Here is a 20115-nt window from a genome sequence, read left to right as displayed (position 1 = left end):
CTGCCTGGAGCCACACGCTGAGTCAGGGACAGGACAGGAATAGAGTCGGGTGCCTGAGTCACGGCCCACGTGTGAAACCAGCAGCACTTCCCCAGGAAGGGGGAACCCCGCAGCCCTGACAACCCCTGGTACACGTTGGCCAATTCCCCGGGATCAGGCTTCTCCCCTCCTGGATCAGCCCTGGCTCCTTTTGGAGCTGGGAGCTGCTGGCTCTGTCCCTTGCTGCTGTCAGCAGCCACAAGGACAGGTCAGGCAGGAACACAGGGAGGGAATGGTTGCCTCACCTCAGGACCCTCTCCCTGCGCCCACACGGGGCACAGAACCCCCCACCAGCCCCCAAGGCTTTGCCAAAGGGCTGGGAAAACCTTGGGGAAGGTGTGCAGGGAAGAGCCAGAGTACTCAGCCACCCCCGTTTGCAGCTCCTCACACACGTGTGTGCACAGTACACCCCCACACACGCGTGTGCATCACTCTGCGAGCGCGACAGCCCGTCCTGCGCCCCCCCAGCCATCCGTCTGTCCGTCTGTCCCCCGCCAGCTCCCACAGAACCCTTCCCCGCCGCCTCCCCCTGAGCGTTTCCGCAGTGTCTCCATTGATAAATCTGGAGCGTTGCCACGGTGACGCTGCAGTGGGGCGCAGCAGGTGCCGGGCTGCCGAGGGGCCCAGGCCCACGGGGGGGGTGGGGATGAGGGGGGCTGGCTGGATCCACGCGTGAGATTGCACACGTGTGGGATTTCCCAGGTGTGGGGTTGCACACGTGTGGGATTTCCCAGGTGTGGGGTTGCACAGGTGTGGGATTTCCCAGGTGTGGGGTTGCACACGTGTGGGATTTCCCAGGTGTGCACAGTGCTGGTGCAGATCGTGCACGCGTGTCTGGGTGTGCACACATGCAAGAATTGATGTGTGCTCTGCATGGGCAGGGCTGTGGGGCCTCTGGGGCAGCACTGACAGAGGAGGCCCTTGGCACCATCTGGTTCTTTCTGCAGTGGTGCCAGGAGGGAAACTGAGGCACCATTAGCGTGGGATTCACCATGTCACAGATGGTCACTTGGGGACAGGGGCAGCTTGGGGACAGAGGGACCTCACACTGCCACCACCTCTGACCCTTCCCACACAGTGCTGGGTCCGGCCAGCACCCTCACACCCTGGTTGTGGTCACACAGGTGTGGGGCTCTGCAGGCAGGTGACCCCACACACCCCCAGCAGCAGCCCCCATGCTGGGATGGGGGTGCAGGTTCCCAGTGCAATGATGGGGTGCAGGTTCCCGGTGCAGGGATGGGGTGCAGGTTCCCAGTGCAGGGATGGGGTGCAGGTTCCCGGTGCAGGGATGAGGGTGCAGGTACCCTGTGTGAGCTCCTGCACACGTGTGTTCTGTGCATGTGTGTGCACATGAGTGCACAGTCCCATGCGTGGGGCTGGGGGCTTGGTGACTGCACCACACAGGCAGTGGGGGGCTGCAGGAGGTCTGGTGTGTGTGGGGTGGGGGCCAGAACTGGGCCATGCACCAGGGAAGCCCTGGGACCACCCAGCAGCTCCAGCCCAGCTGGGTGGCGGCAGAGCCCGGGCTGAGCCCTGTGACCAGCTCTGCGTGAGGCTGGGGGGGCTCGGGCAGGCAGTGCCTGTCCCCAGGCAGCTCCCGCTGTGCCCTGCATCCTCTGCCAGGCCACCCACGGCCGCTGCACTTGGGGGTCCACGTGGGGAGCCCACGTCTGCCGCGGCCACACGTGTTCAACCCTGCGGACGTGGGCAGAGCCTGATGCTCTGTGGTAGGATTGTGGGGTGCTGAGGGGGTGCTGGGCGCCAGGATCAGCCCCGTTTGCAGCCAGGAGCTGGGGGGACACGGGCAGGACCCCGGGGTGACACGGGGTGACACGGGGGTGCCGGCGGGCTCAGCGCGGCCGTGTCACACGCGTGGGCTGTGCGGGCACACGCGTGCGGTGCCGCGTGGGCAGGATCGGTGCGTGTAGCGTGGCTGCCCTCTGCTGCCACGGCCTCGGCAGCGCTCAGCACCCCGGCACCCGGCAGGGACCCCCCGGCTGCTGAACAATGGCAGCTCTCTCTGCCAGCCCCCGGCCCACACCAGAACCCCCCGGGCTGGGGCGAGGGACTGTCGGTGTGAGGCGGCAGGGGAGTGGGCTCTGAGATGCTCTTAAAGATTAAATCCCCCTCCACCCTGTGCCTCTCCCAAGCTGCGATGGGGTCATGCAGCAGGCAGGAGGGAAATGAAGCGTTTTCTGGGCTTTTAGAGCCACGGGGAAGGGGCTCAGCCTGGGGAGGGCTTGTGTCAGTTCTTGGTGGCTCTCGCTGCTTCTCGGGGCGTGGGGCTGGCATGGATCCTGCAGCTCCCTCCCATCCTCCATCCTGCTGCGTTGGGAAGCAGGTCACGTCCAGCTCCCGGCACGGCAGCGATGCCGGGGGAGCTCATCTTTCTGGGGCAGCTCCGGGCTGCTGGGAGCAGCCAGCTGCCGCTTCCAGCGCTTTTGGGGATTGTGGGAGGAGGATTTCCAGCGGTGCGGGGCTACGTGGCACGATGGCACTGCCATCCCGGGGATTTGGCAGTGGGGAGCTCAGCCCCCGCTCGCCTTCAGCTGGTCCCGATGGGCGCTGGGGCTCTTTGCTGCTCCGGCAGGAACATGGCCAAGCTCCCCCAAAAAAAGCTCACTGCTCCAGGAGTCGCTCCCCTCTCTCGGGGCTGTGCAGTGCCAGGATCCGGCCTTTCCCTGTGGAACGCCCGGCTCCCAGGGCAGGTGTGGTGCTGCTGGAGGCAGAGACGCTGCCTCTACCTGCCTCCATCCGGATCAGCGCCAGGGGGGAGAGCGGGGGGAACTTTCCCGACTCGTTTCCCCACCTTAAGGGGAAAAAAAAAAAAAAAAAAAGAGAAGGAGTCGCATGACTTGGAGCTTCCCGAGAGGCAGCGCGGGGAGAGAGTGACCCAGGGAGCCAAGAATCTGCTCCGCTGTCGTGTCTCATTCCTGCTCTGCGGCGCGGGGCTGGGAGAGGTTGGGTTACGGGAGGCGCGGAAAGGGGACGGTGCAGGATGAGCTCATGCGAGGGCGCGGGAACCTTCTGGGCAGGAAAAAAATGTTGATGCTGCAGTTCAGGGATTTCTGCAATCGCGGCTGTTCCCGCAGATCCCGGCTCGTTCCGCCGGGCCGCCCCTCGTGCTGATGGCAATAAAATCACTCGGGGAGGGCTGTGGGCTCAAGGTGATTCATGTGTCCTTGAAGGGAAAGAGCAGCACACAGCGACCTGCTGAGGAGCAGAGAGAAGGAGGGGGGACATCGGGGTCTTGGGGGGGTTCTGGGGAGCCCCAGGACCCTTGTGCAGGGAGCTGGACCAAAGGCCACCCTGCTTGTGATCATAGGGGATGTGAGACCTCCGGCCCCACCGCAAGTCATGGCAGCAAACCGCGATGTGAGGCCAGAGGGAGCGTGTGGAGGAGCCCAAGGGGTCTGGAAAAGCTCCAGTTTCCCTCAACACCTGGGCTGGCCCCCCTCGGTGTGTACTTTACCCCGTGCTGGGGAGGAATACGATGTTCCCGATTCTTGGCAGCTTTTCCCCTGCAGACTGTGATAAACCCTTCCTGCGTCCCCATTCCCTCTCTCCCACAAGGTCGCCCGGTGTCAGGCGGTCAGAGGCTGTTTGTCCTGTCCTTGGGTAGCATCTCCTGCCCTTAAGAACTCAATGCTGCAAATACTCTTAGATGATGATTAATGAGTGCTTATATAACTGAACTGAGTCCTTAATGCAGCTGGGAGGGTGACAGGAGGGAAGGTGGGAGCAAGAAACTGCACGTCTCTGCTGCCACTGCTTTTCCCAAACTGGAGCAGCCGCGTTGTGTGCAGGGGGACCCTGGCAGATGTGAGGGAGAGCCCACCCACAGGGAAGCAGCTGGAGCAGCCCCCATCTGGGTTTTCCAGGCAATTTTGGATCCTGTGGGAGTGAGTGGCTGGTGTTACTGCCCTGAACCATGCCATGGCTGGGCTCTCCAGTGTGGCAGAGCTGGGAGGTGAAAGGGTTTATGCTGGAAAAGCATTCGTGTGTGACAGTGGCTGGAATGTTGTGCTGGTGGGCTGGGAGTGCTGGAGGAAAAGGGCAAAAATCCCACATTAACACCTTCGTGTGGCCTGTGAGGGGTGATGAGGCCACTGCTGGAGACGCTGGGTGCAGTTGTTTCTAAATTTGGCTGTGTTTGGGCAGGTAGGGGCAGTCAGACACACAAGATTTGGTTTTCCATAATCTGGCTGGGAAGCTCCAGCCCTGATAAAACTGCTGCTCAGCGCCAAGGCAGTTTCATGGTTGCCATGGTTACCACATGCTTATTTTCACCGTCTTCCTCACCTCAGCCAGGGTGCACCGGCATTCCCAACCCTGAATCCCCCCTGACCTCAATCGGGGTGCACTGGCATTCCCAGCTCTGAATTTCCCCTGATTCCAGCTGGGTGCTCTGGTATCTCCGATTCCGAATCCCCCCTGACCTCAGCTCATTTCCGAATACTCCGGTTTGGGTATCCCGATGCTGCTGTGACCCCCCGTCACCTCAGGGCGATTTGTGCCGTCCCTTATCTCGTGCACCTTTTTGTTGTGGATCCGATCCCGTTGCTCCCTGTGGATCCAATCCTTCTGCTCTCCGTGGATCTGTTCCCCCCGCTCGCTACGGATCTGATCCCTGCGGATCCTGTCTCCCGCTCCCTGTGGCTTTGTCCTACAACCCGGTAAATCCCGGTCACAGGGAAGCGCAGCGGCTGCGCTCCTCGCCATGGCAACAGCGGGATTGCGTCAGGGCTTCTCTTTCCAACTGCAAAACTGGATAAGCAACTCCCTCGAGGACAGTAGTAAGGGAGAAGGGAATATTTTTTCACCTGGGGCGCTTTGGGACTGCCAGTTCCCTAATCCAAACCCTGTTTGGTGTTTTGCTCCCGGGTCCAAGGCTGCCATCGGCCAGACACGGTGGGAACAGCGAGGGCTCCCATGCCAGGGACACCGAGGGGTCCCGTGCTGGGAAGACTCCGTGTGCCTTCCCTGTGGCACCTCCCTGCTGCTGGTATAAGCTGATCTTGCAAGAAAACCAGGAAGGAGACGGAGGTTTGGCGATGGATGGGGTGGAGGCCCAGAGATGAGCCCTGCTTCAGTCCAGCCTTACATTCCCTCCTTTCCTGCAATCCCAGCAAAAAACAAAGGCAGAGGAGGCGGCTCTTGCGCCGTGCCGGATGTGCTGGGGCGTGCAGAGCTCCTCCGCTGCTGTGCCTGGGAGCAGGGAGGGTGGTCCCAGGGGCTTTGCCGAGGCTTAGGGACAGGAACGCGGTGCCAGAGCCCGGAGCAGGCGGGGGGGATGCTGCCTGGAGGGTTTTGTTCCCTCCTTGCCCCCAGGTAAGGCACAGCCCCAGAGGACGAGAAGTGGCACCCACTGCCCCGTCCTTCCTCCCCCGGCGCTCCCGTCCCAGCCCTGGCCCGCGGCGGCAGCACCGGAGGAGCTGCTCCAGGATTTGGGAACCTCATCAGAGCAGTGCCCGGGGCGGGGGCTGCCCTTGGCTCCCCAGCAGGTGCCGGAGCTGCCGAGCAGGTTTGGGCTCGGCTGCTGCTCGGCTCTGGGCAATTCCGTGTGCCCAGGGACTGGGAAAGGTCCCTGCAAACACCACAGCAAAGTGGGGACCCCCAGAGAAGCCCCTGGTGGTGTGGAAGGAGCTGCCTGGCTGCGGGATGTGCTGGAGGCAGGAGAGAGGCTCATGTTGATGTGGGAATGGCGTGGGGTGAAGACAGGACAGCACAACTCCTCCCATCACTGCTCCCCCATGGCATTTCCATGTGGCACTACCCCTGCTGTGCTGCTGGACGGGCGGAACTTCCAGGAAATCAGATTTACATCAACAGGATGTTTGGTCCTACGACCTCTGCCCTTTGAAGCTTTAAAAAATGGGTGATAAAAACATCAGTCATGTGTTGGGGGATTGCTTGAATCAGCTCCAGGTGATCCCTGAGGTCCCTCCAGCCTCTGGTGATTCATGATTTCCCATGGCTGCACCTGTACACACACACAGCTCCGCTTCAGAGAGGATATTTGCACTCCCTAAGGAAGTGCTGGCATTTTGCCATATTGGGTCACTACGGCCATAGCCCTGCTCACAGCCAGATCCAGGTGACCAAAGTCAGGGCTGAGCCAGGGAAAACACCCATGGGTGCTCAAGTCTGGAACTCACACGGGAGTGAACTCTGTGTCTCCTATGTGACATCACCTGTTTGGGACCCCTGGCCAGGGCCCTTCTCCTGCAGATTTGCTCTAAGGACGTGAATCCTGGGATGTTTCAGTGCTTAATTAACTACCCTGAGGACTGGTGCAACCTTGCCAGGTGAGCTGCCTGCCTGGCTGCTCCCAGCGCTGCTCCCACCCAGAGCCCAGCCTGTGGGACATGCAGAGATGTCCCGGAGCCCCTTGGGGCTGCTGCAGCCCCTGTGTGCAGCCTGATCATGGAATATCCACGAGGATCATCAAATCCACATGCTGTGTCTGATGCCCTGGGTCAGGAATGATCTGAATGAACCCTCCTGGCAGCAGCAGCACTGGGGCCAGAGCACACAGTGTCCATTCAGCCCAGCTCTCACCTTGTGTCACTGGTGACTCAGTGTCAAAGCAAAGGCATAGCACACCCCAAGGAGACAGAAATCACACTTTTGGGACACATCCAAGCAGGGCTGTGCTCGCCATTCCATGTCACAGGAGCTCCTTCATCCTTCTGGGACTCAAATTCCCCAGAAGCAGCAAAGGTTCTCAGTGTTATTTTCACAACACCTGACCTGCCTGGCTTTGTGTGGAGTCAAATCCCAGTGAATCCTTGGTGTTTGTCCCTCGAGGTTTGCAGCTGCGTTGGTGTTTGGCTGTCCAGCATCCCAGGCTGGAAAATGGCTCTGTGCATCAAGGTTACTTTATCTGCCCTCATCACAGACCAGAAACAGGCACGTTAATGGGTCTCTAATTTAATCAAAATGCTGTGCCTGTGATTGCAGGGCTGGGATCTTTTCCTCTCTTGAAGGGCAAAAATCAATTTGCAGTAACAGCAGATGTATCTTCTTGCTCCTCCAGGCCTAGAGAAGTGAGTAAATTTTTTCATGGTAGGAAAATAATAATATTGGCTTGGTCTGTCATCAATATTGGGTTTTTTTATGTGCTTTTGAGCACTTTTGTGGCAGCGTTCTGCCCCTATGACCCTGTGAGCTCAGAAAAACCACAGATGCGGTGCCCTTGGGTTTTGTAATTACTGTATAACCTATATACAAACTGCCCTTTTCCTGCATATCCCAAAGGGATCCCAAACAGGGATCACAAAAACAAATCAGGGAGAAAAAGCCTGATTTCCACGCTCTGGGAGGCAGGAAATGGGTGATCACTGCTTGACAGAGCTATCACAGGCAGGTTTCCTTGCATCTCCCCGTTTTTTGTTTTTCCTCTGTCTCAGTGCCTGGTTTGGAAATCGGTCACCAAAGAGTGGTGATTTGTGTACTCCAGTGGTTTTCTTCTGAGGAAGGAAAGGAAGGGAGGAAGGGAAGGGAAGGGAAGGGAAGGGAAGGGAAGGGAAGGGAAGGGAAGGGAAGGGAAGGGAAGGGAAGGGAAGGGAAGGGAAGGGAAGGGAAGGGAAGGGAAGGGAAGGGAAGGGAAGGGAAGGGAAGGGAAGGGAAGGGAAGGGAAGGGAAGGGAAGGGAAGGGAAGGGAAGGGAAGGGAAGGGAAGAAGGAAGGAAGGAAGGACATGGTGACACCACATCCCTTTCCTTGCCACATTTCCTTCACATTGCTTCTCCCTCCCATGCATCTCCTCCTCTCCAATCTATTTCTTCACGTGCATCTCCTCCTCTCCAATGTTTCCAAACAGTTTTCTACATGAGACTGTAATTATTGTGTGAAACATTTAAAATTTTTATTTAAGCCTTTCAAAGCTGTGTAGCCTCTCAATGAGACACGTCTTTGGCTTTGCCAGTTTCTTCTTTCAATACAGAAGTTTTTACTACTGAAGGTATTCTCACCTTTGTCAAACCTCAGGATGAGCTTTTAAAGATATCAATCTTTAGGAATACGGATTGAGCAAAGACCTTTCATCGCTGAAGAAAACTTTGTTGCTTTGCCTATTTCTGACCATCATCTCCCAAGCGCGTGTAGGACAACACTGCAAGGAGGCGTCTGAAGGGACCATTCCCCACGGGACAGGGCGGAGAACGGCCGCCCCAGGGGCTAGTTCGCGGGGACAGGACAGGCTCCCTGAGCGGGGCGGTGACCGGATGGGCCGCAGCGGGAGGAGCCGCCGGGGCCCGGCCGGGGGCAGCGTTCGGCGCCCAAGATGGCGGCGGCCCCTGAGGCGGCCCTTTGTCTGCGGCCGCCACCGCAGTGCGAGAAGGGCGCGAAACTGGGCCAGCGTGGGCACGCCCCCTTCGCCAGGGGGGCGGGGCGGAAGCGCCCCCGGGCCAATCAGCGGCCTCCACTTCCTTCCCTCTCACAGGGGCGCTCCCGCCCGCCTCCGCGCGCGCAGCCAATGGGCGCCGTCCGCCGCGACCCGCCCCCACGTGGGTGGAGGGGGCGGGGCCACGCTGAGGTTTTGTTTGCGCGCTCTTGTCTTCCCCTCCCGCCGCGGCTCATTAATATTAATGAAATCCCGCCCAATCGGGTGGTGCAGCGGCGGCAGCGCTTTGGTGACGTGTCGCCCCGCCTTGCAGCGGGGTTCATCTGCATATTCATGAGATAGGCGGGATGAGGCGCGGGCGTTTATAAGGCGCCGCCCCGCCAGGCTCGCCGTACATTTCGCTGAGGCTTTGAAGTGTCTTGTGGATCTCGTATCGCCGGGGCATCGGTGAGCGCCGTCGTGCGGGGCGGCCGCGACCGCACCAGGCCGGGTGGGCCGCGGCGAGCGGAGCCGTGTCTCAGGGGCGGAGGGCCGGGTCCCGCGGGAAGTTGGGCCGCGGTTCCCGACTCACCGATCGGTGCCCTCTGCGGGCACGGGGGTCGCGGGGGAGCGGGCCCGGCTGGGCCGTGTGGGGGAAGGGGCCGTGACGGGGGGAAAGGCGCGCGCGGAAACAAAATGGCGACGGGCTTCGGCCGTGCAAAATGGCGGCGGGCGGGAGGGAGGGGGCGACGGGCGCGCTGGGCAGGGAAGGCCGGTAGGGGGCGCGGCGGGATGCGCATGCGCGTTGGGCCCTGAGGGGCGGGGGCCGTGACCGGGGGTCCCACCGGAGGCTGCCGGGGCCCGGCCTGGCCGCGGGTTTTGCCGCGGCTCGGCCGCGATGCTGCTCCCCTGCCGTTGGCCTTGAGCCTCGCAGAGCCCTGGGTGGGCCCTCGCTCCCGGCCACCCTGAGGGAGATCCCCTCGGAAGGCTGGAAGACCACATAAGGCGAGGGTTCAGTGGCGCATAAGGCGTCCGGGAGATTGAGATCACATCGCTGTTGTTACCGGTGGTGTTAGAAGGATTTAATGTTTCAGGCCTCGCGGGGATTACGTTGGATTTTTGAGTCGCTGACTCGCTTCTGTTGGATTGGTAGGTCAGAATGGCATCAGATGAGGGAAAGCTCTTTGTCGGCGGGCTCAGTTTCGACACGAACGAGCAGTCATTGGAGCAAGTCTTCTCTAAATACGGACAGATTTCTGAAGGTGAGACTGCAGAGCCTACTTTGGATAGTTTCCCTTAGTCTGTTCAATTTCCCTGGTGCTGATGGGTTTTTATTTCCTGCCTCTCTTTTTCGCAGTTGTGGTGGTGAAAGACAGAGAGACTCAAAGATCCAGAGGTTTTGGCTTTGTTACTTTTGAAAATATCGATGATGCAAAAGATGCAATGATGGCCATGAATGGAAAGGTGAGGAGGCTTTGGAGTTGATTCTTTATTTTCAGTAATGAGGAGAATCAGAGATGTGCTGCTGTTCAGGTTGTGTGGAAGAACAGATGAATGCCAGTGTCTTACATGAAATGACACAGATGTAAAAAACCTGGCTTTATGAATTTAGGTGTAATAACATGTATATCTATTTGGAATATAAATTGTTAATATTCTGTTATAGAATCTGCATGACTGAGATAGTGACCTTAAAGGCATTCCTGTAAATACAATTAATGTTAGTTTCTTTGCCTACTTGGCTTAACTGTGGTGTGAAATACACATTTTTTCATGAGGAGCAGTAAGTCCTGGCACTGCTCAGCCAACGGTGAAGGCGTGCAACTCGTTCTACATGTGCTTTGCTATTTAAATATTTCCATTTGGCTAACTGTGGTTGTGTTTTAGTCTGTAGATGGGCGTCAGATCCGAGTCGACCAGGCTGGGAAATCCTCTGAGAACAGATCCCGTGGCTACAGAGGGGGTTCCTCAGGGGGCCGGGGCTTCTTCCGCGGGGGCCGAGGCCGGGGCCGTGGCTTCTCCAGAGGTGAGTGCATGGGGGTCAACCATAATGCCTGGATGGGGGGAGGTCAGTTGTCAGAATGGTTAAATAAAACTCATTTCCATGTATTTCCAAGGAGGTGGAGACAGAGGCTATGGCGGCAGCAGATTTGATTCCAGAAGCGGAGGCTATAACGGCTCCAGAGACTACTATAATAGCAGGTAAGGGCTCTGCCAGCGCTGGGGGCCGTGGGCAAGCTGTGGTGGAGCTCAAACCAGCAGAGAAGGAGTTGAGCAGCTGTAAAAGAGGTGCTGTTTGTCCCGCAGGAGTCAAGGTGGCTATGGAGACAGGAACTCGGGAGGCTCCTACAGAGACAGCTATGACAGTTACGGTAAGTCCCGCTTCGACCGCGAGCGCTGAGTCCGTGTGCTGTAGGAGCTCTGAACCTGCTGAGCCTGAGCCTGGAGCTGGGGCAGGCTCAGGCTGTGGACGTGGTGGTGCCGGGAGATGCTAAGTTTAATGCATGTTGTGCAGGAGTTGCTCGGATCTAAGGCAAAGCAAGTGTTTAAAAAAAAGAAAAAGGTGTTCCTGGAGCCCAAACTCGGCTGCCCTAACGCACTGACCCGCGGGTGGGGGATCTCAGTAGCCAAGTAGCCGTAGCCTCGGAATAATGCAAAGGGAGTAAAATGCTGGAACTTGTCTTTGCTTCAGTGCCTTTACAATTGTGCCTGCTTCTTGTCCTCAGCTACACACAACGAGTAAAAATCCTTCCTGACTCAAGATCGTCCTTCCAATGGCTGTATTTATAAAGATTTTTGGAGCTTCGCTGAAATGGTTATTGTGTAGTACATCTTACTTGTATTTTCACTTTTGTAGTATTATCAATTTTGATCTTGTCATACACAGCCTGGCAGCTTCTGAGACGAGACTGTCTGATTAGACTGTCTTGGAGAAAGCTCTGCTTTCAAGTGGTTTTAATCTTTTTTGAAAGCACTTCAGATTTTATTTTGTCCTCTCATGAATGAGCCAAGGTGTTCGTTTCTGGTTTTGTTTTTTTTTTTTTTTTAAACTTGGGGCCCCAATTCAGTTTCTTTTGAGCTAGAAAGGACCTTGTACCGATGTTCACTGGAAGCTGAACAAGCTGTGGACTTTTTTCTTTTTCTTTTTTTTTCTCAAGTGCATTACCTTCGTCTTTTGTAACATTCCTTTAGTGTAGCAAGGTAGGAATGCAGCCTGGGTTCCGTTGGAAGGCAAACCACCTTGATATATCTAAAGAGAAACGTGCTTGTATGTTCAACCCGCATAACGGTATTTTTACTGTTGTAATGATGTAAATGACCCAGAACTAGACTTGCAAACTTACCATAAAGAGGTTCTTGAAAATGTTTATTTATATTGTCCTTTTTTACTGGAAGACATATGCATATTCCATTGCTGTTGTATTTGAAGTGGTAAAGGATTCCTGTATACAGTTTTCTTTGGCTTTACGAAGCCTATTAAAAGACCGTCTGAAATGAACTCTGCTCCTGACATTTACATTTCATTGCACAACACAACCCTTGGAGACGAAGAACAGTCTTGGGAGCGAGAGGAGATTAGGGACAGTGGCAGAGCCAGCCGGACGATTGCCCGGCCGCTGGAATTTAAATCCTAAAATCGGTCTTGACATCTGAATTGGCCAACAAATTCCACTTAAAAATAGTCAAAACTTGTCTATAGAGGCTGGACGTACAAACCTGAGGGCGTGCTAGGAGCGAAGTGCAGTTGGAATGTTAGGAAGGATAATGGATGTTTCCTCCAAAGCTGCTGTAGCCTACACTGGGAAGCTGTAGAGAAGAGCCAAGTGCTGTAGTCCCTGGGCTGTTCCCTGCGTGCCGAGCGCGTGTGCGATGTAGGGGAATGCCGGGCTTAGCTTAGCTGTGTCATTGCTTACAAGTTCTAAGAATTCTTTGCTAGCAAATGGAAACTGCAGTGTCCTTGGAGAAAAGAAGTGTTGTGCCTCCAACAGAAACCTCTGAGACGAGAGCTGCTCTCTTGGCTAGTTCATATGTGGAAATAGTCCTGTAATTCGAGGTAACTCCTTTTGCTCATGTCCGCATCCTTCCTCTTGTTGAGAGCTCATTTGAAAGTCTAATGTACCTGTGAAATATTCCTTTTGACAATTTTGGTCAGCTGCTGGAAAAACGTTTAACCCATGCCGTATGCAACCTTTGGCTTGTGGCACACCTTGAGTTCCACAGATCAGAGTTGGGCATGCAGCCGTGTCTTGCTGTAGGTACGGAAGCAAGATTGGAACGAACTCCCTGACTCGATATGTGTTCATCTATTGAGACTCTTCCTAGACTTCATTAAGTTGCTCACTTTAATTGTAGCTTTCTTTGCCATCCTACTTGTTGCCATTAACTTTTTCCCATGGCCCACACTTCCTAAGCAGCCATGTCCAAGTGTTAACTCTCTGCTTAGGGGATCCAATCCATGGGCTGGCTGAGCACGGGCAGCAGCCGGCCCGGAACAGTTTTCCCAGACTGTGCTTTGTGGTGTGATGGGTTCAGCGATGGCTTGTGAGACCCTCGTGCGCTGTGAGCTGTGTGGGGAGGTTGGGGGCGAGAGCAGCCTCTGCCCAGGGCTCCTGTTAATGCCTCTCTGCTTTAGCAGGCTGAAAGGACCCGGCACACGCCTCGGAGGCCCAGCGGATCCTGAGCGACCAGAGCTGCGTTCCAGGCATGCAGGAGCAAGTTTGCCAACCAGGTAACATCCCTTTCCTGAGCTTTTTTTTCTTTGCTGTGTCCCTGTTCTGTAACCTGGAGCTCTAAGTGGTGCAAGTAACCCTGTTCCATTCCTGTATTTTTATCCACTTTCCAATTCTCTTGTCTCCATTTCATTTCAGCACTGAGACACGTCAGAGAAGACAGAAGGACAGACACCGGAGTGGGGAGATGAAGAGCTCAGAGCAGTGGTGTTACTCGTATTTACATGAACTGAGTCAATCAAGCCAGAATAAAACACTTGAGATGTGGAAAAAACAAATCTCTGTGGTACTTCTTGTGGGAAACAGAATATTTCTGGCAAAAATATGTCTGGGGCAGTTCAGAGTACAGAACAAACCACCACTGTGGTGCTTGGAGGTGGACACATTTTGCTTCAAGCAGATTGATATGTGATCCTCATGGAAGATGAGGTCTTGTTGCTGGTTAAATCCCAAAAATGTGGCAGCTCAATAATGAGGATTTGTCTTGGGAGAGGCTGACACTCTGAATGTGTTTCTGGCAGGAGATTGCAGGATGAGAGCAGTGAGAGTTTTTGATGATCTCAGCTGTTCCTGCCTTTTTTGGGGTTTTTTTTGTGTCTGTTTTTATTTTGGTTTTTTGGGTTTTTTTGTTTGTTTGTTTTTTGTTAAAGAAGAGTCAATTGCTTCATCCTGCCCTTTTCTCCCCATTTTTTTTAACTGATAAACTCAGAATTTGGTGATGGGCTTACTCAGGAGCCCTGAGGACTTGCCCAAGAGCCATCAGTTCCCCATTTTCTACTGATAAAGAGTCTCCAGACATTCCTGCCTGCAGGAGGGGATTATTGAGCTCACTTCACAGAACCTACTTTTCCTCCTTTAACCTTTTTCAAATTACCTAAGTGAGCAGCATTTAAAAAAAGCAATCAGCCATGACACACTTCTGGGGGTTGTACTGAGCAATTCACCAGTGAGGATTTTTGCATCTTAATGCAGGAGGATATTAAATATAATGAAGGCTGAGGAGTGTGTGAAGTCTTCACTGATAAGAATGCAGTCAGGTGAGGCTTAAATGAATTCAGGCTGAAAATACTTACAAATAATGCTTCGTGAGACCTCCCTAAATGGGATACTTAGACGCAGGCAGAAATAATGAACAGGTGCAAAAATAAAGCCTGGTTGGAGGTGCTGTTATTTTTGGCATTGCTAATTATGGCAATGAGTTAATGATACCTTCCTGGGATGGGTGAGGGAATCGCTGGATCCAGGGGCTGGATGTGGAACCCAGTGTCGTCATCGGGAAAGTGTTTGGGTGCCGCGGGTCTGACGTGAGCTCGGATGACCCAGTTTTATCCAAAATGCCCTTTTAAAAAATTAAGTCCTGTGTGTCCAGACAGCTTAAGTCGTTCCCTGAGGAAAAATGGGGAAATGGAGCAGGGCTGAAGGGCGGTGACTGAGTCCTGGTCAGCTGGAAATGTCTGCAGAGGAAAAAAGTGGAGGATAGAAATCCTGGAAATGCTCCAAGTGCTCCTGTTTCCAGCTGTGCTCACCGTGCCGTTCCCTGAAGGGAGGGGGAGAGCCCTGAGGGGGAAATGGCGGCTCTGGGGGAGAAGGTCCTGCTATGAGGGGAAAGTAGCGACACTGAGGGAGAAATTATGACCCTCATGGAGAAATGGTGGCCTTGAGGGAGGAAGGACAGCCCTGAGGGGGGAAATGGCGGCTCTGAGGTAGGAATGAGAGTCCTCAAGGGGCAATGGCGGCCCTGAGGGAGGAAGGATGACCCTGAGTGGAAAATGGCGTCTGTGACGGACGGGGTGTTGCAGTGAGGGAGAAATGGCGGCCCCGCCGAGCTGGCCGCAGCCGCGAGGGCACAACAATGACCCTGAGGGTAAAATGTCGGAGCCCCGCGGCGGCTCCGTGAGCGGGTCACGGCCGGCCCGGAACGGCGCAGCCCCGGAACCCGCGAGCGGCTCCGCGGGGCCCGGGCGGTGCCTGAGCCGGGCGCACCGTCCCGGCGCCTTCCTGCAGCCGCCGCTCCCGCTCCGCCGCCCCGGCCCGGCCATGCCGCGCCTCCTCCTCCTCTTTCTCGTCCTCCTCGTCCCGCACCTCGGCCGCGCCACCGCCCCCAGCCCGGGGAACAGCACGGAGCCGCCGCGGGCGGCCACACGGAACGAAACTCAGTCGGGGTCGGAGCATGAGTCCGGGCCGAGGCTGTCGGTGGGGTCGGGGCTGCCGGTGCTGAGGCGGGCGGTTTATGTGCTGAGCGCTCTGTCGGCGCTGGCCGCGCTTTACTTCGTGCTGCGGGCGTTCCGGTGAGTGCGGGGGGGACACGGCCACCCGAGCGGGGCTGTATCCCTGTTCTCTTGGTCCTGCTCCTGGTCTTGTCCCCATCCTGATGTCCCCTGACCCCGGGCTGTGTCCCTGCTGCTCCCAGCCCGTTCCCGTTGTTCCGAGCTGTGTCCCAGCTTGTCCCGGTTCCAGTGTTCTCTGGCCCGGGGATCTACCCTGCTTGTCCTGGCTCACCCTGGTCGGGGATGTCACCCTGATTGTCCTGGTCCTGTTCTCAGTCCCACCTTTGCTTTTGGCAGTGTCCCTGTTTGTCCCGGTCCCTGTCCCCTATGGCCAGTCCCTGTCTTGCTCTGGGTCCCCCCGAAGCTGGTCACGGTGTCCCCTGCCCCTTACCTGTCCCAATCCCACTCCCAATCCTTGGATTTGTGCCCATTTTCCCCTCAATCCCCATCCCTCTCTCCCTCTGCCAGCCGGGGCTCTGCTTCCCCGTGCATCCTTTTGGCAGCGAGTCCAAAACGCTGCTGTAAATCCCCAGCACTGTTAATTACCCGAGGTAATTAGCGCTAAACCATCTCCGGAACCGCCGGGTGGGGACAGCGGCTCACTGTGCTCTCCCTGTCCCTCAGCCCCAGGTCCGAGGGCCCCAGAAATGAGCCCAAAACTCATTTCAGGTTGAAGAAACCCCAGAGGAAGAAGTATGGGCTGCTCTCGAGCCAGGACGAGAACATGGAGCTGGGCTCCCTCGACAGTGATGAGGACACCGTGTTTGAAACCCGGAACCTGAGGCGGTGAGGAAGCATTTTGTGTGTTTTATGTGTTGCTCTTTTCCTCACAAGGGGCTGAGACTTTCCCAAAGCCGTGGGAGCTCTGGCACAGCTCCTACAACCAGATCTGCATAAATTAAAACGCCTGTGTGTGGTCTCTGTGTTGGCACACGGATTTATCTCACTTTTCCTCATTTTCTGGCCCGGGAAAGTCTCGCTGACAGGGTTATTTGGACACTGCTGTGGGGTCACAGAGCTGTTGGAAGAGACAGCCCTTGTGCCCAGTCTGGGCCTCCCTGTGTTAGGAAAACAAAAATTCCTCGTTTTTTTTTTTTTTCCCTTCAGCTTAGGAATTGCTTCCAATTCAAACTCCCAGTCCCAACAGGACAGGCATTCCTGTTTTCCCAGCAAGATTCCTGTTTTGTTTTGTTGTTGTTTTTTTTTAATTTTGGGAGTTGCTTCCAAGTCTCATGACAGTTCAAACTCCCAGTCTCACAGGGCTATCCATTCCTGCTTTCCCAGCGTTATGTTTACATCCCACAAGCTCGATTTCTGGGCAGGTTCTTTTAAGCTGAGGAGGAATGTCCCCTCAAGGAATGTCATCTCAGCTCCTCCTGATTTTGGGTGTCTCCTTTTTTTTTTTTTTCAGATGACTCGGGATCAGCAGCACTGTCTGGAATGATGGAGGATCCAGTCCCAGTGGAATCTCCAGTGCTCAAGTTTTATATCTGCTTACAGTGACTTAATTAACAGTTGGAGCCCTTCCATAGCTGGGACAGGGGAGAGGGGACCAAACCTGTTTTCTTCACGTGCGTTCTTGGGGACATTTCTGGGGAAGGATGGGAGCTCTTCACTGCATAGGTAAGGGAGAGGTAAGGGAGATGCTCCTGGATGATTTTCAGCACCTGAAATGAGCCCGAGAGCTGCCCCTGTGCTTCATATCCCTCCCTCTTTGCCCTGGAAGCATCAGATTCCTTTTCCAGGCTCATCCTCTTTCCTTCCTGCAGTATCAGGTTACTTCTTTGGGAAGTGTCTCTGTAATCTGCTCCTGGGAGGAGCTGGGAGACCTCTCGGTGTCTGTTTCTCAAACGGGGGTGGGAGGGTGATAGTTCAGACAGAACAGCTTTGGGAATGAGTTAAACGAGTTAAATTTTGCAGGATTGGCAGTTACTGGGATAATCCAAGTAATTCATGGGTTTACAGACATGGTTACGAATGAAAGGGGCCACAACCCAAAGGAGTATTTCTCTAAAAGAGCCACCAAAAGGACTGGGAATGCCTGGACTCTGCCCAGCCCCTGTGGTGAGTTCTCCAGGGACACGTGTGACATCTGCCAAGCTCTGGAGTTTGTGATACCTGAGGAAGAGCTAGGTGTGAGCCAGGAGCAGCTGATGACTGGAAAAGGGGGACCCCAGCCCCTCTGGACTGTGATTCAGGGCAGCCCTGGCTGGGTTATCTCCTCTCAAGGACCCCGGAGTTTCATTCCCTTGGCTGGTACTCAGCCAGGATCTTTCCTGCAGCCCATTGTTATGCGCATATTTGGGATCTGATTGTGTAGGACCAAAGGTGAATGTGTCAGGAGGTTGTTGTTGGGTGCATCTGCTGCTAAACCAGTGAAATCTGCTCCGCAATTGCTCCTGCCCATGGCCTTTTCTTGGAAACTGGCAGCACATCCTTAAATCCCATTTCCCCACCCAAGCTGGTAGTGCCTTTGTTTGGAGAACCCGAGGGATTTGCCCTGTGGGCAGGGAGGGTCCCTGTGGCACCTTTAGGGTGAATATTTAGAATGTCTTTGGAATGTCTTTGACTCCTTTCCTTTGGCTTGCAAATCCCCTGTGGATCAGGGGCACCGATGAGAGGGGACAGGGACGTGCTGATCAGGGAGAGGCTGGGGGCTGGCAGCTGCTGCAGGATCTCCCGAGGCAGCTGAAGGAGTGCTGTGATCCTGTGCTTTGTCTGTTCAGGACAAGTGAGGTTCCCTGGAGAGATCCCACCTCCGTGGCAGCTCTGTCTTGCATGTGCACAAAGAATTTTAAAATACATACATATATATTTTTAATAACGATGCCTGTGCGCACACAGTGCTTGGATGTGCCCCGTTTTCCTGTCCATTGGATCGTTTCACACCTATTTTGGGTGTTCCCTGCTTGTTGTAGCTGCTGCAGAGGTTCCATGTGGGAATTGCTGGGATGGCTCCACCCCAGCTTCCCTGGGGACGATGGGGGCTCTGTGGTCCCTAGGGATCTCTCCTGATCCTGCAGGGCTGCATGTGCTGGTAATTCCCTGGCTCTTTTATTCCCTCTGGAATGTTGTTCCCTGTGCTCTTAAAGCCAGATGGGCCCGACTGTCCCAATCCACTGCCATGCTCAGTGTTTGACCAGCACATTCCTCATCCTTTACCTGGAGTGGTGAACCTGAGCATTCCTCAGGCTCCCCTCTTGTTGGACAGGTGGGGTTTGCAATTCTCAAGTTTCCTCACCTCACAGGAGTGGAGCATTTGTTAAATGATTCGCATCAGAGGGAACCTCAAGCAGTAGATCCTGCCCTGAAAATAATTCTGGAATTAATTTTGGCTGGAGCAGATGTTTGTGTTTGAGCAGGAAAGGCCTGGAGCAGGTCATGAGGTGCCTGGGCTGTGCTGTGTGGGTACCAGAGAAGGAAATTGAGGTGCCAGCCTGGAATTTCTACACCACTTCCATGTTTTCAGAGTCCTGCTGGCTTTAAAGTCCTTTAAATCTTGCTGACCTTTAAAGGGTGCAGGGTACAAAGGTACTTGTGGGGCTGTCACTTGTCCTGGTCTTGGCCTGGGGACAGGTTGGAGCTGTGATCAGGGAAGCTGAAATCTCTGAAGCTGTTTCCACTTCCATCCTGCCCCTTGGCAGCAGCTGGCATCTGGATTTACCCTTTGCAGGCTGTGACATTCCATCCCTGCTCTGCTCTGAGTCCTTGGAGGCCTTTTCTAAGAGGAGAAAACCAAGTGAGAGATCTGAGACTCCTTGGGGTGCTCAGCATGATCCCATTTCTCTGGGAAGAATCAGCTGGAGCTGTCACTTCCTGCAGTGTGAGCAGGGCCAGGCCAGGCCAGGTGTTTTTGGGCTGGATCCTGCAAATAACAGCAGCTTTGAACACCTCACACGACATTTCCACAGAGGAGCAGATCAGGTGTTCCTTCCATTACTCTTTCAGTTCCTCCACATGTATTTGATACCTTTGTTTTAGGTCTTTTTGCACCAGTTGGATCTTCCAGTAGCTTTCCAGTTTTAGTTTTTCAGGCTAAACACGGGAATGCAAATGGACCTGCCTGTGCCTGGCCCTGGGCAGGCTGAGGCCTCACCAGCCACTGCTGCACTTTTCTTTCTCCTGGATGAATCAGGGTGTTGGTGGAGGCTCCACGTGCCTGTTGGTCTGCAGGATTCCTGCTCATCCCAGCCAAAAGGAGCCAGCGGACCACGACCCGTAACACCAGCGTGCGTCACGACTGACAACAACAGTCTGTTCTGAATTATGCCAAAGCAAATTTTCCAAAGTTTACATCATCCTTCTGTTATCTTGGAGGCTTTCTGGGATGCTCTGCTGCTGTTACTGGCCTGCCCAAACCGACTGGGCCATCTGCAGGGTTAATGGGATCCGTGGGATCCATGGGAGCGGGGTGAGATCAGCTCTGTGGGTTTTGTTCTGTGCCTGGGATGGGACCTGCAGCACTGGGAGTGCTGGGAGAGGGGCCTGTGGTGGGAATCAATAAACAATAAAATATATAAAACTTGAGCACGCTGTTGTCTGAACTCCCCAAGGAGCAGCTCATGTTTCACCCTCCTGGAACTGCTGATCTGGTTTTAAACAGCCCCTGGCCCTGTATCGATCCATGCTTTTCTTGTCATTGCAGCATCCCCTCCCTGGTGCCTGGAACTGGAATAAAGCGTTCCAGCCCACCCATCCCTCCCTGCTCTGTGCAGGGGCTGCCGAGCCCACGGGGTGAGGCTGCTGTGGTGGGC

At 55.2% G+C, this 20115-nt stretch overlaps 2 protein-coding genes across 7 annotated transcripts; both read left to right on the top strand.

The window, feature by feature from the left end:
• Nucleotides 1-8700: 8700 nt before the first annotated feature.
• On the top strand, nucleotides 8701-13372 carry CIRBP (cold inducible RNA binding protein). 5 transcript variants are annotated; one of them, XM_088067761.1, is made up of 8 exons: nucleotides 8701-8832; nucleotides 9518-9626; nucleotides 9722-9828; nucleotides 10252-10390; nucleotides 10482-10566; nucleotides 10672-10736; nucleotides 13001-13093; nucleotides 13233-13372. In XM_088067761.1, the coding sequence occupies exons 2-7, from the start codon at nucleotides 9524-9526 to the stop codon at nucleotides 13003-13005; spliced, it is 504 nt and encodes a 167-aa protein (XP_087923887.1). In that variant the 5' UTR covers nucleotides 8701-8832; nucleotides 9518-9523; the 3' UTR covers nucleotides 13006-13093; nucleotides 13233-13372. The 5 variants fall into 5 exon arrangements, with proteins under 5 accessions (XP_087923887.1, XP_087923886.1, XP_005531238.1 ...); XM_088067760.1 differs by having other exon boundaries at nucleotides 12998-13093; XM_005531181.3 differs by having other exon boundaries at nucleotides 11091-13093.
• A 1703-nt stretch (nucleotides 13373-15075) lies between these two features.
• FAM174C (family with sequence similarity 174 member C) lies at nucleotides 15076-19888 on the top strand. 2 transcript variants are annotated; one of them, XM_014259999.2, is made up of 3 exons: nucleotides 15076-15382; nucleotides 16031-16147; nucleotides 16773-19888. In XM_014259999.2, the coding sequence occupies exons 1-3, from the start codon at nucleotides 15132-15134 to the stop codon at nucleotides 16774-16776; spliced, it is 372 nt and encodes a 123-aa protein (XP_014115474.1). In that variant the 5' UTR covers nucleotides 15076-15131; the 3' UTR covers nucleotides 16777-19888. The 2 variants fall into 2 exon arrangements, with proteins under 2 accessions (XP_014115474.1, XP_014115473.1); XM_014259998.2 differs by having other exon boundaries at nucleotides 15986-16147.
• The last annotated feature ends 227 nt before the right edge of the window (nucleotides 19889-20115 follow it).

This window comes from Pseudopodoces humilis, chromosome 28 (assembly GCF_049639895.1).
Source record: "Pseudopodoces humilis isolate 2021_Gansu_Grassland_sample_001 chromosome 28, ASM4963989v1, whole genome shotgun sequence".
Taxonomy (NCBI): Eukaryota; Metazoa; Chordata; class Aves; order Passeriformes; family Paridae; genus Pseudopodoces; species Pseudopodoces humilis.
The sequence above is the reverse complement of the archived record's forward strand: the minus strand, read 5'-3'. Positions and strand labels throughout refer to the sequence as shown.